A 15,038-nucleotide genomic window follows, 5' to 3' on the forward strand; every position below is an offset into this window, starting at 1 on the left:
TGCATAACCTCCCGCCCATCTGTCGCAGAGGCTGAATTCCAAACCTCTCCAGGAGATCTCTTGCTCACACTTAATTGTTTCAGGGTTATACAGCTTGAATGCTCTGATTTCCAAATGTGGGGGAATTCGGCCACAGGAATGCATACGAGTTCTGCGGCTATAGACATTCACAGTTCCTAATGGAAAGCACTTGGCAGACTACTGGAATTAAATCTTCTTACACAATGGTCGCTGACATTAATCTCTGAAGGTCAAAATCAAATTGGAAGCAATCAACGCCTTTAAAAGGGTGGTTTAAATAGCCAATTATATTCTGTGGATTGCAACTGTGGTCTCTGCCCCATCTCACAATGGTGTGTGGACTCAAGTCGCACATTCTCTGATAAGTAAGAGATGCGCACATTTTGCTTCGTCCTGTACTTCAAGGAAACCATTTGCAAAATATTGAAGATCTCACCAAACTCTTATCATGGCTGAGAGATATTTAACCAACAAGAAAGGACTTGATTCTTCCTTCTCAGGCTCAACATCACATCAACTTGGCATTGGCAGTTATCAGAACTTCCAGGCCATCTCACCTTGCTGTGGTTCAAACATCAAGGCCGACATTTATTGCCTACCCCCAATTGCCTTTGAGGAGGTGGTGGTGGTGAGCCACGCTGCCTTGACCCGCTGGAGCCTGTGTGGTGAAAGTGCTCCTACAATGCTGTTCGGTAGGGAGTTTCAGGATTTTTGATGCATCGATGATGAAGGAACAGCGATATATTTCCAAGTCAGGACGGTGATGGTGTTCCCATGCATCTGTTGCCCTTGTCCTTCTAGGTGGCGGTTGTGAGTTTGGGATGTGCTGCCAAAGAAGCCGTGGCAAGTTGCTGCAGTGCATTGTGGAGATAGTGCCATGCTACAGCGGTGGTGGAAGGGATGGATGTTTTGGCTAGTGAATGAGGTGCCGATGAAGTGGACTGTGTTGTCCTCTATGGTGTTGAGTTTCTTGAGCACCCAAAATGGCAAATGGAAAGTATTCCATCACACTCCTGCCTTGCAGGTGGTGGAGAGGCTTTCGAGAGTCAGGTGGTGAGCCACTCGCTGCAGAATACCCAGCCTGTTACCTGCTCTAGTACCGCAGCGTTTATATGGTCGGTCCAGTTAAATTTCTGGTCACTGGTGTCCTTTGGGATGTTGATGCTAAGTGACTCAGCAACAATAATGCCATTGAATGTTAAGGCGGTTGTTGGGCTCTCTCTTGTTGATGTGGGCCATTGCCTGGCACTTAACTGGCAGATAACATTCGTGCCACACATCAACCCAAGCCTGGCTATTGTACAGGTCTTGCTGCATGTGGGAATGGATAGCTTTATTAGCTGCAGAATTGCAAATGGAGCTGAACATTGTGCAATCATCAGTGAACAGCCCCAGTTCTGGTCAAATGATGAAGTACTGGTCATTGATGAAGCAGTTGAAGTTAGTTGGATCTAGGATGCTGCCCTGAGGAACTCCAGCAGTGATATCTTCGGGCTGAGATAATTGGTCTCCAACAAACACAACCACCTTTCTTTGTGCTCGGGATAACACCAACCACTTTCTTCCCTTGGGGTCAGGCTGAGATTGGGAATTGATTATGTGGGTAAGACCCATCCATTGACTGACTGTGCTTTCATAGTAACTGAAGAAACTCATCTATAGAAGGTTGTTGAGCACGAGCTGTCATGATGGCTGAGACCTGACCTGGGCTCCTCCAATTATGAATCTGAGGGTAAATGTTGGACTTCTGCACACTGCTAGAACCACATATTGGGAAAGTTTGCACCTGTAACCCGTTAATGGTTGAAAAATCATGGGTTGTACACCAGTTTCTCACTAAGCACTCCTGGGGAGCGCAATTCTATGCTTGGTGTGCAGAAGTAGAAGACTTGCTCTGTGCTGCTCAACATTAGATCTCGGTGGATTTTGTAAATGTTTAAGACTGATTTAGCACAAATTTAGAAAGTGGAATAGTCTTCAGCTGCTTAGAGTCTAAGCTCTCCACCTCTCTCCTCCTTTAAGACTCTCCCTAAAACCTACCTCTTTGACCAAGTTTTGGTCACCTGGCCTAATATCTCCTTATGTGGCTTGGAGTCAAATTTTGTTTGGTAGCGTTCCTGTGAACCACTTTGGGACATTTGCTGCATCAAGGATAATTAGGGATGGGCAGTAAACGCTGGCCTTGCCAGCGATGCTCACATCCTGGAACACATTTTTAAAAGGTGCTACATAAATGCAAACTGTTATTGTTAGACAAACTAAGTTCGTGGGCACAACTATGACTGATGGAGTTCAATGTGAGGAAGTGTGAGGTCATCCACCTTGAATCTTGGAAACACAAAACTGAATATTTTCTTAATGGGGAGAGACTAGGAGCTGCGGAGGAGCAAAGGGATTTAGGTGTTCACGTACACATCACTAAAGCTAGTGCACCGATACAAAAAGTAATCAAAAAGGCTGTTGAATGCTGGCCAGGGGGTTGGAAAGCAAAAGTGGGGAAGTGACGCTTCAGTTGCACAGAGCCTTGATCAGACCCCATCTGGAGTAACAGCGTTCCTTTTTGGGGACTGCATCTCAGGTAAGATATATCTGCCTTGGAGGGGAATACAGCCCAGATTCACCACAATAACACCAGGGTTTAAGCGTTAATTTATGAAGCCAAATTTCATAAACTTGGTTTTTATTCCCTTGAGTTTAGATGATTGAGGGGTAATCTAATCGAAGAGTTTAGAATGATAATGTTGTTCGATAGGGCAGATAGAGAAGGTATTTCCTTTGGTGAAGAATTCCAGAAATGGGGAGCATAAGCCTAAAATTAGGGCTCGGCTAGTTAGGAGTGAAATAAGCAAACACACTTTCTCTCAAAAAGTATTGGCCATCTAAAACTCTTTCCCCAAAAGACTGTGGGCTAAGCATTCGTTATAGCCCGGTTTGAGGCGGTGACACCGCCTGGTCGCTAACTTTAGCGCCGGGCGATGTTTACCACCTCCAACTGGGATATTGGTCTTTAGCACCCCAAGAGGGATGGGGAGTGGAGCGCGAAGGGAAGCGTTCCACACCCCTCTTAGGGCGCTATCGCGGGCGCGCTGCTGAAGTTCTGGCGCGAGGAAACCTAAGAGAGATTAGTATAAATAAATTCCATGTTAACCACCCACCTGCTCACCCGCGAAAATATCACCCCAGCAGCTTCTTCGGGACGCCTACTTTCCCTGTCTGAATTAGCGCTGGGCGCTACAGCAGGCGAAAGCATTCAATTTCGTGACTGCGGCGCTAAGGGGGCGTTGCACACTCACTGATGTCACTGAGTGGGTAGCGCTAGATTGCACAGTGCTCACTCTTAGTGCCGCCGGTAAACCTTCACTGAAGGTCGCGGGAGGCGTTGCCAGCACGGCGCTCGGTCGGTAAGAGCTTAGTGGCCCGTTAGTGCCGCTCTCGGGCGCTAACGGGTGGCTCTAAGCAAACAAATTTTTAGCCCCGTGATTGCTGAGGCAATTTTAAACTTTTAAGACTTGAGATCGGTGAATTTTTGTTAGGTAAGGGTATCAGGCGATATGGAAGAAAGGCAGGCAAAAACTGAGTTAAGATACAGATTAACCATCATCATAGGCGGTCCCTCGAATGAGGATGACTTGCTTCCACGAGTTCACAGGTGTTTCGATGAAACCTGATATATTTTTGAATGACGGAACAGGAATGAGGGGCCTGAAATTGTTGGTAAATATAGTTTTGTTGCACATACATATTTTCTTATGCTGAGCAGACAGCACCATCAGATAGTGTGTCCCAACTCGGACAAATGTACCTCACTGACCCAAAGTGTAAGTGAAACAGGCATTGGACAGTATAAATATTTGCATTGTAGAGACAATTAACATACTACAAGGCCCAGTACAAGCAGCCCAGGTAGAAAAAGGCATTGTGCAAATTCAAGCTAATCATTTGGTTCTTTGGCAAATGAGTAAACTCAATTTTACGTAACATGTAAATATTCTATTTGGAGGGCTGCTGGGATAACTGATTCACAGAAGCAGTAATTTAGATAAGTAATACTGCACTGCAGTAGCTGACGGCATCAAAACTAACCTGCAATACAGCCTTATTCATAGAGCTTTGTGCAGTATATTGGAAGTCAATTTTAATTTGGTTCAAGTTAGATTAGATAGTGGACACATAATAGTTCTGGGGACACTCCTAACTTACTGCCAAAGTCATTAGCATTGCTTGGTCTTTGTAAGATATTGAGTCCTTGGGTTGAAGTTGTGAATCATAGAAACATAGAAAATTGGTGCAGGAGCAGGCCATTCAGCCCTTCTAGCCTGCACCGCCATTCAATGAGTTCATGGCTGAACATGAAACTTCAGTACCCACTTCCTGCTTTCTCGCCATAACCCTTGATCCCCCGAGTAGTAAGGACTTCATCTAACTCCCTTTTGAATATAGAAACATAGAAAATTTGTAGATATCCCAGGTCTTATTTGTGTACATAGAATACAAGACAGTTGTAAGTTAAACTGACTCACTGCAGCTGGCTGGTCCCAGAAGCTGATACTTCTCAGTCATTCTCCGATGTCGATCCAGTTCTCCCTTAAATGTTTCCAGACTTCCACTACCTCTCCTGGCAGTCTGTTTCACACATTCACCACCCTCTGCATAAAGTAGTTAAATCCAAGCAGCCTGCACTCCTCCTCTAAGCTTGAACCTGTGCTTCCTAGTTCTAGAATTTGTGGCTCAGTGGAGAGTGGGTTCAAAGTCCCACTCTAGGGACTTGAGCACATAAATCTATGACATTCCAGTGCAGTGCTGAGGGAGTGCTGTATTGTCTTTCGGGTGAGACCCCATCTCATCTCTCAGGTGGACATAAAAGATCCTATGGCAGGGGATTTCACCCTAATGTCCTGGCCAATATTTATCCCTCAATCAACATAACAAAAAACATTATCTGGTCATTATCACATTGCTGTTTTAGGAGCTTGCTGTGCGCAAATTGGCTGCCGCGTTTCCCACATTATAACAGTGACTACACTTCAAAACGACTTAATTGGCTCTAAAGCGCCTTTAGACGTCCGATGGTCATGAAAGGAGGCATATAAATGCAAGTCTTTCTTTAATCTGAAACATATTAGGAGGTTCATTTTATCTATTCCCTTAAGGCATTTGAATGATGTTAATAGCGTTCTCAGCCTCTCTGCCTGTAGCACACGATTCCGAAAATACTTTCCATGTCACACTTTGTTGTTGATACTGCTGTTTATATATAAAACACCTCTGACTCATCCTGAGCAATGCTGTGGGAGATCTGCGAATGGATATCTGGGCCAATGATGTGAATTCTCCAGGATAACATTCTTAAAATTCACTTTTTTTTTTAAAAGAAAAAAAACCTTTTCGGCAATATTCCATCCTTACTCCAGTGATTTGAATTACCTGTACAAATTTGGCAATGCCTTTGTCACAAATGATTCATACTAATGTTTTGTTTTAAGGCACACATTGCTGAAGGTCTTGCTGTTCCTTGTCAGCACTTCCCTTTGTTTCCTGCTCTCCCTGGGTTTATGTATCCCTGGTGTTGACTGGGACTGAGAAGGTGAACCTAAATGGACCTTGGTCTTCTTTTGTCTAGCAATTGCTACGTTTCACCTTCAGCTGAGAATTTCGCGACCGCGGCTGTGTAGCGCTCCAGGAATCCTGCGTAGCCTGTGAGCCGGCTTTCAAATTGCGCGGAATTTTGAATGGGCCGCTCGGCCCGTTAAAGGGGTTGCGTGGCCCAAAAAAAGTTACGGGGAACATTGGCTGAGAGTAGTATCAGCTAGTCTGTGCTCATGCTGTTCTAAAAGTGTTTTAAAGGAGGCAGGAGATGATACTTCCAGCATGCTGACACCAACGGCCTGAAATTTTGCTCTCAATTTTTAGTGAACTGAAGTAGTATCGGGCCACCTTTTACTTGTGTCTACTGTCACACTAAAATTAGTGAAGACAGAAATTTCAGCCTCTAGATTGCGCTGATTATTTATGAAGCGTGCTGTAGATTTCTGGTTGTAAATAAAAAACATCCAGCGTGGCTCTCTTTTAGCAGTTTCTAATTAATTTAATTTATTTTTGCAATCTCTTGGTGTGAGCACCCTCTGCTGGCTGAGTTACATGCTGCACAGCCTCTCTATTGACACAGTACTTCAACAGCAGATTAGGTCATTTGTGTTTCACACTGCGTCAAATTAAGTTCAACCAAAAGAGTGACTGTGCAGCTGCCAAGGACATCACAGTCTTACTCAAATGAAACTTTTTAAAACAATCTCGTGGTTTGGTCCTAAAATATTTCTGTGGCTCTTCCTGAAAGATTTTGTGACTGAAACCTCAGGTCTGATTCACGATGCCGTTCAGCCTCTGCAAAAGAAGCACTACAGACCACAGGCATTGTGCTAAAGAGGTAACAACCATGGCCCGTCAGACACTGTGCTAAAGAGGCACTAATACCAACCATGGCCCGTCAGACACTGTGCTAAAGAGGCACTGATACCAACCATGGCCCATCAGACACTGTGCTAAAGAGGCACTGATACCAACCATGGCCCATCAGACACTGTGCTAAAGAGGCACTGATACCAACCATGGCCCGTCAGACACTGTGCTAAAGAGGCACTGATACCAACCATGGCCCATCAGACACTGTGCTAAAGAGGCACTGATACCAACCATGGCCCGTCAGACACTGTGCTAAAGAGGCACTGATACCAACCATGGCCCGTCAGACACTGTGCTAAAGAGGTAACAACCATGGCCCATCAGACACTGTGCTAAAGAGGCACTGATACCAACCATGGCCCGTCAGACACTGTGCTAAAGAGGCACTGATACCAACCATGGCCCGTCAGACACTGTGCTAAAGAGGCACTGATACCAACCATGGCCCGTCAGACACTGTGCTAAAGAGGTAACAACCATGGCCCATCAGACACTGTGCTAAAGAGGCACTGATACCAACCATGGCCCGTCAGACACTGTGCTAAAGAGGTAACAACCATGGCCCATCAGACACTGTGCTAAAGAGGCACTGATACCAACCATGGCCCGTCAGACACTGTGCTAAAGAGGCACTGATACCAACCATGGCCCGTCAGACACTGTGCTAAAGAGGCACTGATACCAACCATGGCCCATCAGACACTGTGCTAAAGAGGCACTAATACCAACCATGGCCCGTCAGACACTGTGCTAAAGAGGCACTGATACCAACCATGGCCCGTCAGACACTGTGCTAAAGAATGGGAAGGTTGAACCTTTGTCATCCTGTGTTTATCCGTCTTTATATCAAAAATAACTAGCAACTTTGCATTTAAGCTGCAACCCGTGGTAATCTAAAATCAGTATGGTTTGTATTTAGGTGTTTCTGCTTTTACTGGTAAGAAGCATCTTTCATAAACAATATCATATTATTTTATGACATTGTGGTGAGATTGAAATGATTTGTGCATTTAATTAAATTACAAGGCTATTAAATTAATATTAAATTACAAGTAACTGTACATGTTCTTTCCTACTAGACCTTGCTACACTTTTCCACTAATAGCTATTGAGTTTATTTTTGTTTTGTGTGACATCTCATCAAAACCGGCGTGGTGTATCTTCAGGATGTTTCTCTTTAAGCTACAGTTAGTAGTTATATGTCAATTAACTATTGTATTAACCTTTTAATGCCAAAATCTTATTGTTATACTAATGTAACACCAGTATTCGAATGTGTTTTCTGTATGGAATTGTTTTGATTTGAAAGGTTTTACAGTCAAACGGATAAGAAGCACTCCTGCATATCTACATATAGCTACATCTACAGTGATAGAGATATAAAGAGATAATACGTAATATAAAACATGAAATTAGAAATGCTAAACAGCAGCAATAGCTGCCACTTGTCTGACACCTTTACTGTAGTGAAAGTGTGAACGGACGTGGTTTAGACCCAGGTAGGAGTAGGGTGGAACTTTAACAAAAGTGGTCGAAAGCACAGTCCAGGATTTTAAAGAGACGGTTGGAGTCAGGGATAGATATAATGAGGCAGAGGGGTTTGGGAAGCGAATTCTAATGCACAGGACAGAGCTAATGGAAGCTGGGTCACTGACTGTGCAGGGGTTGGACAGCACAGCAGAATCGGAAAAGGGGAAGGCGCGAGTTGGGCACACAGGGCTGGAAGAGGTTATAGAGATTGACTGGAGCAAATCTGTGGAGGATTTGTCAATGAGGGTGAGGTTTCTGAAATCTGGGGGATGGAGAGCTGGTGAGCACGGGGTGATGGTGAACATATCAACATAAAGTGCACTTATGCAGAAGTATTTTGTCAAATAATGTGGTGAAATATGTCTTGTAGAGCCGGTTGGGAAGCTGATGGAATCGGGTGCAACAGTGGTTTTACACCCCCGCCTGATTTTACTCACTATTAAAGTCAACAGTGTGATTTCGGTGGGTGTTTTGGTCTCCTTATTTAAGGAAGGATATACTTGCATTGGAGGCAGTTCCGAGATGGTTCACTAGGTTGATTCCTGAGATGAAGGGGTTGACTTATAAAGAAAGGTTGAGCAGGTTGGGCCTATACTCATTGTTAGAAGAATGAGAGGTGATCTTATCGAAACGTATAAGATACTGCTCGACAAGGTAGTTGCAGAGAGGATGCTTCCACTCGTGGGGGAAACTAAAACTAGGGGACATAGTCTCAGACAATAAGGGGACCGCCCATTTAGAACTGAGATAGAAGAATTTCTTCTCCAAGGGTCGTAATTCTGTAGAATTCTCTGTCTGCCCCAGAGAGCTGTGGAGGCTGGGTCATTGAATATATTTAAGGCAGAGATAGACAGGTTTTTGAACGATAAGGGAGTGAAGGATTATGGGGAGCGGGCAGGGAAGTGGAGCTGAGTCCATGATCGGATCAGCCATGATCTTGTAGAATGGCGGAGCAGGCTCGAAAGGCCAAATGCCCTACTCCTGCTCCTATTTTTTATCTTCTTATGTGTGTAAAACTGGCATAACTCCCGATTCCATCAGTTTCCGACGGGCGGGTTCGGGTAAAATTAACCCAAATATCCCTAACGACAAGATATAAAACCCCAACTGTAAGTTAGTGAATCTGAATCTGGCTGGAGTTTGTAGTCGGATATCATCTGTTCGTGAAACCCACCTGAAGCCGTTGAATTACATGGTGAGAGATCAGATTCTCCATTCATTTTATTTGTTCAGTTGTGTCTTTTAAGATTTTTTTTTGCCTGTTCAAGAATTAGGTGGTTAAAGGGAGGAAGTGCAAAATGGATGTCTGTTTCAGGAAAAGCTTAACGTGCTCTTGGAAATGGTCTCTTTGAAAGTATTTTGGGGCTTTTGACTATTTTCTGTCAATAACTCTTCTCATCTTTTAATAGTAATTTCAGGAGCCGTTGCAGAGGGCTTTATTCCGGTGAATAAAAAAAGTTAATCGTTGTTTTTGTGGATTTTTTTTAAAGCATTTTATTTGGCTTTTTCTGTCAGCTTTACTTCCATTGTTGCCTTTCTCTGCTTATGGGGTGGCCAGGAACCTGCTGTGAGGCTTCTGGTGCTGCAGGCAGCTGTCGGGAGATGCACTCTCCTGTGATTGCTCCCCAGTCCCTGTCCCACCATCCCTGTTCTGGGGAAGTGACTGTCATTTGCCCAGGACCCGATGTCTGCCCACTGCTTCCCCTAACAGTATGACTACCATTAGTGATCTCACAAAGTGTGAGAAGTTGTGGGAATAGGCCTACGTTGTACCACTGTGTCCCCGTGCTGCTTACAGTTTTTTTTAAAATTGCAGTTCGTACCGTTCTCAGCAGATACGCAGAACCATTCGTTGTGATGCCATAAATTCACTGCTTTTAGCTAACCAGTGAGGGATGTCACTTCCATATGTTGCCACTCCAACCCAATAGCCAGCTCTAGCTGCTGCAGTTTTCAGTCATTCTTTGTCGCCCTGTTCAGCCTGAGTTGCTAACACTGCCGTGGAGTTATCTAATAGTATCGGGGGGACAAATCGGGCCTCATGATCAGAAGCAAGTTTTAATAAGTCTATACATTTGAATTGGACAATGTTGATACTGAATTCAGCTGAAAATTTTTGAGAAGCTCAAAAGGCAATGTGTATGTTTCTCCCCCCCTCTTGTTTTAAAAAATATATATTTTCACCTCTCAAAATTAGTGTTTCCCATCAGTATATTTGCATCATTGTGCAATGATAAAAGATTGTAACCCCTGAAGTGAGATTTGGCAAATAAGGGCTTCAAATTGCACTCTGGATATTACCGTGCAAACTCTTGATGGATTAGTATGAAATTGCTTTGTTCACTATTTTTAACCGAGGTGGTTAGTATGTTTGGCATTAATACACTAATATTAGTACAGCTTAATTTCAGAGGCTAAGAGTGCAGCTAATAGCTCTGCCAATAACACTCACAATTGCAAGGCTGAGGCTTGAGACGACGACGCTGTAAAACTGGTGCAACACTAATAGTGCAAACATGTCCCATCAGCCTCGTAATCACCTTAAGCATTGTAAATTAATGAGAGACAACTATCCATTTCTCTTGACTGGGAGATTGGGGGTGGGGGGTTGCTTTATGCTTAATTCAAAAGTTTCAAACTGCACCGGGGAAGTCATGTTATTTTTCTTAACTTTTAAGCATTTCATTTGCTGCATTTTTGTCATGCGATTTTACTTTTAATTATTTTCTGCAACCTGTTTTGCTGCTGTACAAACATGATTTGCTTCATTTTATTGCAAAACGCAGTCATTAGCATAACATGGTCTGTTTCAGGAATGTCTTGGGGATCATCACAAAGAAGAACATATTAGAACACCTCGAGCAACTAAAACAGCACGTGGAACCTTTGGTGATTAGTCATGGCAGATCTACTAATTAGAGGAGTAAACTGTCTTTTTTAAAAAAACCCTGCAGTGAGAGGAAGCATGAAACCTGTGATATGAAAACTATTTAAAAGCCCCATTTACTCAAAATTCTTTTGTGTATGGGAGTAGTTGAGGTCACGTGTCCTCATTGACTACAAAACTGGGAACTGTAATAATCTTATAGTCTTGTCAAAACTGTATAAGCTGTGAAGAAGTCTTTGTCCGATTTTTGAATGCTCCCGAATCCACCAACTATCAGTGACATTTTATTACCCGCTGATGCAGATGCAGGATGCAAATTGTTAGCTGCTTCTTTTTCTCCCTGCCGTGGGGTTTAAGTGAGTGAAAACACACCTGCCCAGCCTGACTGTGTGCTAACCTTCCACTGCCCTGCTTGCTTGACTAGTGCTGCAACGAAAGGAAAGCAAGTACCTGTAACTAGATGCTGTGTCTGTGGCTGTTGTTTTTCTGCAGTTTGATCTCTTGCTTTATAAGCCACTGTGTGTATGTATATATTTTAACATTGTTATTTATTGACAGCTATAAAGTATTAGCTTGTTTTGGACTGTTGTCACAGCAAGGTTAATTTAGTGGCACACTGCTTGCTCCATGCTGTAAGTAGAAGATCTCAGAATCACACCCGAGTGAATAGTAGTGCTATTCACTCCCTTGATATGCCGGTCCCAGCAGTATCAACTGTAAATCTTTTTTCTAATTCATCTTGGGTCGCTGGCATGGCCGGCATTTATTGTCCATCCCTATTTAGTCACTTGAGACGGTGGCGCTGGGGTGCCTTCTTGAATCACTGGCGGTCCGCGTTGTGTTGGGTGTAGACGGAGGCGTGGTTTTCTGAGTCAGAGGGAAATTTTCCAGAGTATTTTTTCCCTTATCAGCCCTGGATCTTTTTTCTCTTTTTGCCTCTTCCAGGAGATTACTTGGCTGCAAGTGGGGAGAGAAGGGGGTGGGGTGGAGTTGGGGGTAGCAGTGTGTAGTCATGATGCATCGCCCATCATGGTGTGAGGCAGACTTGCTGGACCAGCTGGTCTTTTCCTGCCCCATATATAGTGCACCTACACTTTCTCGCCTTGCACACATGTTGAATCAGTCCAGTGAGTCAACGTGCTGATGCAGTTATGCATGGTGACCCGAGTACTGACCGCTCAATGCTGGAATTGTCTCGGTGACTTCTGAGTGTAAGAAACATCTTCAGTGCCTTTAAAAGGTAACCTGCGCACATGTCGAATAACGGGGGCAAAGTTAACCTAACTCGCCAGGCGAGGAACCTTCGGGATCGGGTAGCATGCCGGTTTTATGCCCGACCCGATATTACAATCAGGCGCAGTGTAAAACCAACGCTGCACCCGATCCATCCCTTTCCCGATGACCGGATTAGGTTAAAATTGTTCCCATTGAGTTTCCATATGGCGAGGCAACATGCACTGTGACCGGCTGCACCTCACTTTTTAAATGGGTTTTGTGAGAAGGCCGCTTGGTCAAAATCCGGTCCAATAATCCAGACCAAATCATTGGTAGTGTGCAGTCCCCAGTGTCCTGTGGCTGCCAGCAGATAACGTTACAAGTGAGGTGACCTTTCACACCCCTCATGACCCGGGACCATGTGATTGGTGGTTGCAAGATTGGAGCTGTCTGTCCTCCCAACAGTGCCCAGTTGTGGTTAAAATGGGAAGTCCTGGGTGTCAATGTAATAAAACTACAGGTAGACTCACTTACCCCAAGTTGAGCTACCGTCCTCTGCATCCATGTGATTTTTTTTCTCTTCTAACCGTCCCGGGAGCAAAACACGGGCCCTATGGCCACCAATGAACTGTGCAGAGATGATACTCACTTCAACCAAGGTCCCTCACCACCTGGTTGCAAGCCATTAACCTGCCCTGTAGGCCATCATGTCTTGGTTGTCTTTTATTTGTTACGTAGAATTTTATAGCACAGGAACAGACCATTTGGCCCAAGTGATCTATGCTGGTGAATATGCTCCACATGAGCCCGAAAATGCGACATTTGTTGAAAATGCGACATTGTAATGTGCGTGTGTCTGAGAGTACCACAGAAAAATAATTTGTTGTAAATTTTCAAATGGTGCACAATTTTTTTTAAAGTTTAAACAGATTCCGGCTGGTATTCGTACTTTGTGATTAAACTGATTTTTTTTTTTGGTTTTGATTTTTGAATTGTTTTTATTTTCAAGTTTTTGCCTCATATACCTTGTCTTTTTACAACTGTAGTTGCACGCACGGTGTGCTTTATGCTTTATAGCTGATGGTCAAGAGTCCTACAGTATAAGAGCCTGTTCAGCTCATAGCCTTCACCTTCCAATTTGTTTGGTGTTTTACAGTGGAGTTGGTATGTATCAAACATTGACCCTCCCTCCTCTTTCCCCCAGGTTTAGGCACCTGTGATTTGCTTCTGCCAAATGTTACCTAATCCAATTAGTATTAGGAATGATCAGTGCAAATCTCCCCTCCTTCACCACCAGACGCAAAAGTGCTTCATGCTTATTCGTTCATAATTCACGTTTCATGCATCCTGCTGCTGTTAGAATACTAACCAGATCAAGGGGGGTCGCGGCCCGTTTTCTTCCTGTCCATCCCCAACCCCACCCCCCCCATCTTTCTGCTTTCTTCCCTTTAATAATTTTGTAGGACCCGCCCCCATCTCCTTGCCAATTCCTGCTGCTAATACCACACACTGTGCTCATTTGAATCGATGAAATTAACAACAAATCTGAAGTATTGTTTGTTTCCCGGGTTATAAAAGTTCCAGGCGTTTCGTCTTGAGCGACGGATTTGGAGTCACGAGTCCCGCGTTTGGTACCGATCTCAGCCGATGGGATTAGCATCATTTTTCCCTGTCATTTTCCACCTGCTCTTCCCCCTCCCCTGTCTTGTCCTGTCGTGTCCTGTCCCTGCTACTGCGACTGCGTTTACCGTCCTCTCACTAAACGGAATCCTTTCTCTTGTTTTGTGTTCCCTTTTGTCCATTTTTCAGGCGCCTCCTTGGCATTATAACAAAAAAGGACATCCTCCGTCACATGGCTCAAATGGCAGACCAAGATCCGGAGTCAATCATGTTCAACTGAACACAATAGCGGAGGATCCCGAGGAAAGTGAGGAAGAGACCCACCTGTTAAAGAGCACAGCGATCTGACAGCTCCAAAGATTTCAGCTCATCGGCGTCACAGAAGGAAAAAAAATAACAACAGTGTCTTTCCGCAGTTCAGTTGGCACTCAAAGCTGCATTGATGTAGGCGTTTACTCAGAAGTGGCCCACTTTAGTGTTAAACCTGATGCTACTTTTATTTTAAAAAGTCTATACCTAAATATTTCCACATTTTAAGATTATTTTTTTGTTGTTGAGATGTGCTATTAAAGAATGAAGATCTAGTGGCAGTGGAAAGATTGGTATATAAATGGTTATTTTTGCCACACTTGAACCACGTTGCTCATTCATTGATTTGTTGGTGACTGCTGGACTGCACTGAAGCAAACCATCTCCAGCACACTCGCGCCTCCAGGGTGTCGCATCTCCATACGGAATACTGAAAGTCCATTTCAGAAACATGGGCAGCTTGGGGCCTTGTGGAGGGGGGATGGGGGGGTGGGGTGGTTGCTTTAAATTCAGCTCTGCTCATTTTCCGGAACTCTTAGCCACTTTTACACCGGGCGAGCTGAAGGGCTTTGTGGGAACACCGTCGCCACCGAAGCAGGCAGTTTCCCCGCATTAAGAGGGATTCCGCGCGAGGAGAGCGAATCCGGTCAGAAAAGCACCAAGTGTGACAGTCCACAGCTGACGGCAGACTGTGCCCCATGCCGAAGTAACAAACCAAAATCAAAAGTTCCCAAAAAAAGCACTTTTCTGATGTTTTAAGCCATGTAAGAAATAATTGGAGTCTGGTGGTTGACAGTTTGTGGAGGAAACACCTTTTATCCATCCTGTGTTTTTCTTTTTTTCGAAAAAAGAATGTCTGTTAATGAAGTTCTGAGGGTTGATTAATGCAGAACTGCATGTTTCTGCTTAATTGGAAATTGATCCCTTCCCTTGCCCCTTCCTTTCACTACAAGACGCCGAATGATGACCACTTGCTAATAGTCTCTGTATGATGTTT

General features: G+C 44.2%; 1 protein-coding gene across 6 annotated transcripts in view; it reads left to right on the forward strand.

Annotated features, from left to right (window-relative positions):
• The window catches only part of LOC139262882 (H(+)/Cl(-) exchange transporter 3), a 206,733-nt gene extending 192,232 nt beyond the window's left edge, over positions 1 to 14,501 (forward strand). For 4 of the 6 annotated variants that reach the window (XM_070878121.1, XM_070878130.1, XM_070878140.1 and 1 more), the window contains 2 exons: positions 10,824 to 10,899; positions 13,922 to 14,501. In XM_070878121.1, coding sequence (XP_070734222.1) covers positions 10,824 to 10,899; positions 13,922 to 14,080 — 235 coding nt within the window. In that variant the 3' untranslated portion in view covers positions 14,081 to 14,501. The remainder of the gene's footprint in view (positions 1 to 10,823; positions 10,900 to 13,921) is intronic. The other 2 variants (XM_070878148.1, XM_070878165.1) reach the window with 1 other exon arrangement.
• Positions 14,502 to 15,038: the final 537 nt, after the last annotated feature.

Source organism: Pristiophorus japonicus, chromosome 1, assembly GCF_044704955.1.
Source record: "Pristiophorus japonicus isolate sPriJap1 chromosome 1, sPriJap1.hap1, whole genome shotgun sequence".
Lineage (NCBI taxonomy): Eukaryota > Metazoa > Chordata > Chondrichthyes > Pristiophoridae > Pristiophorus > Pristiophorus japonicus.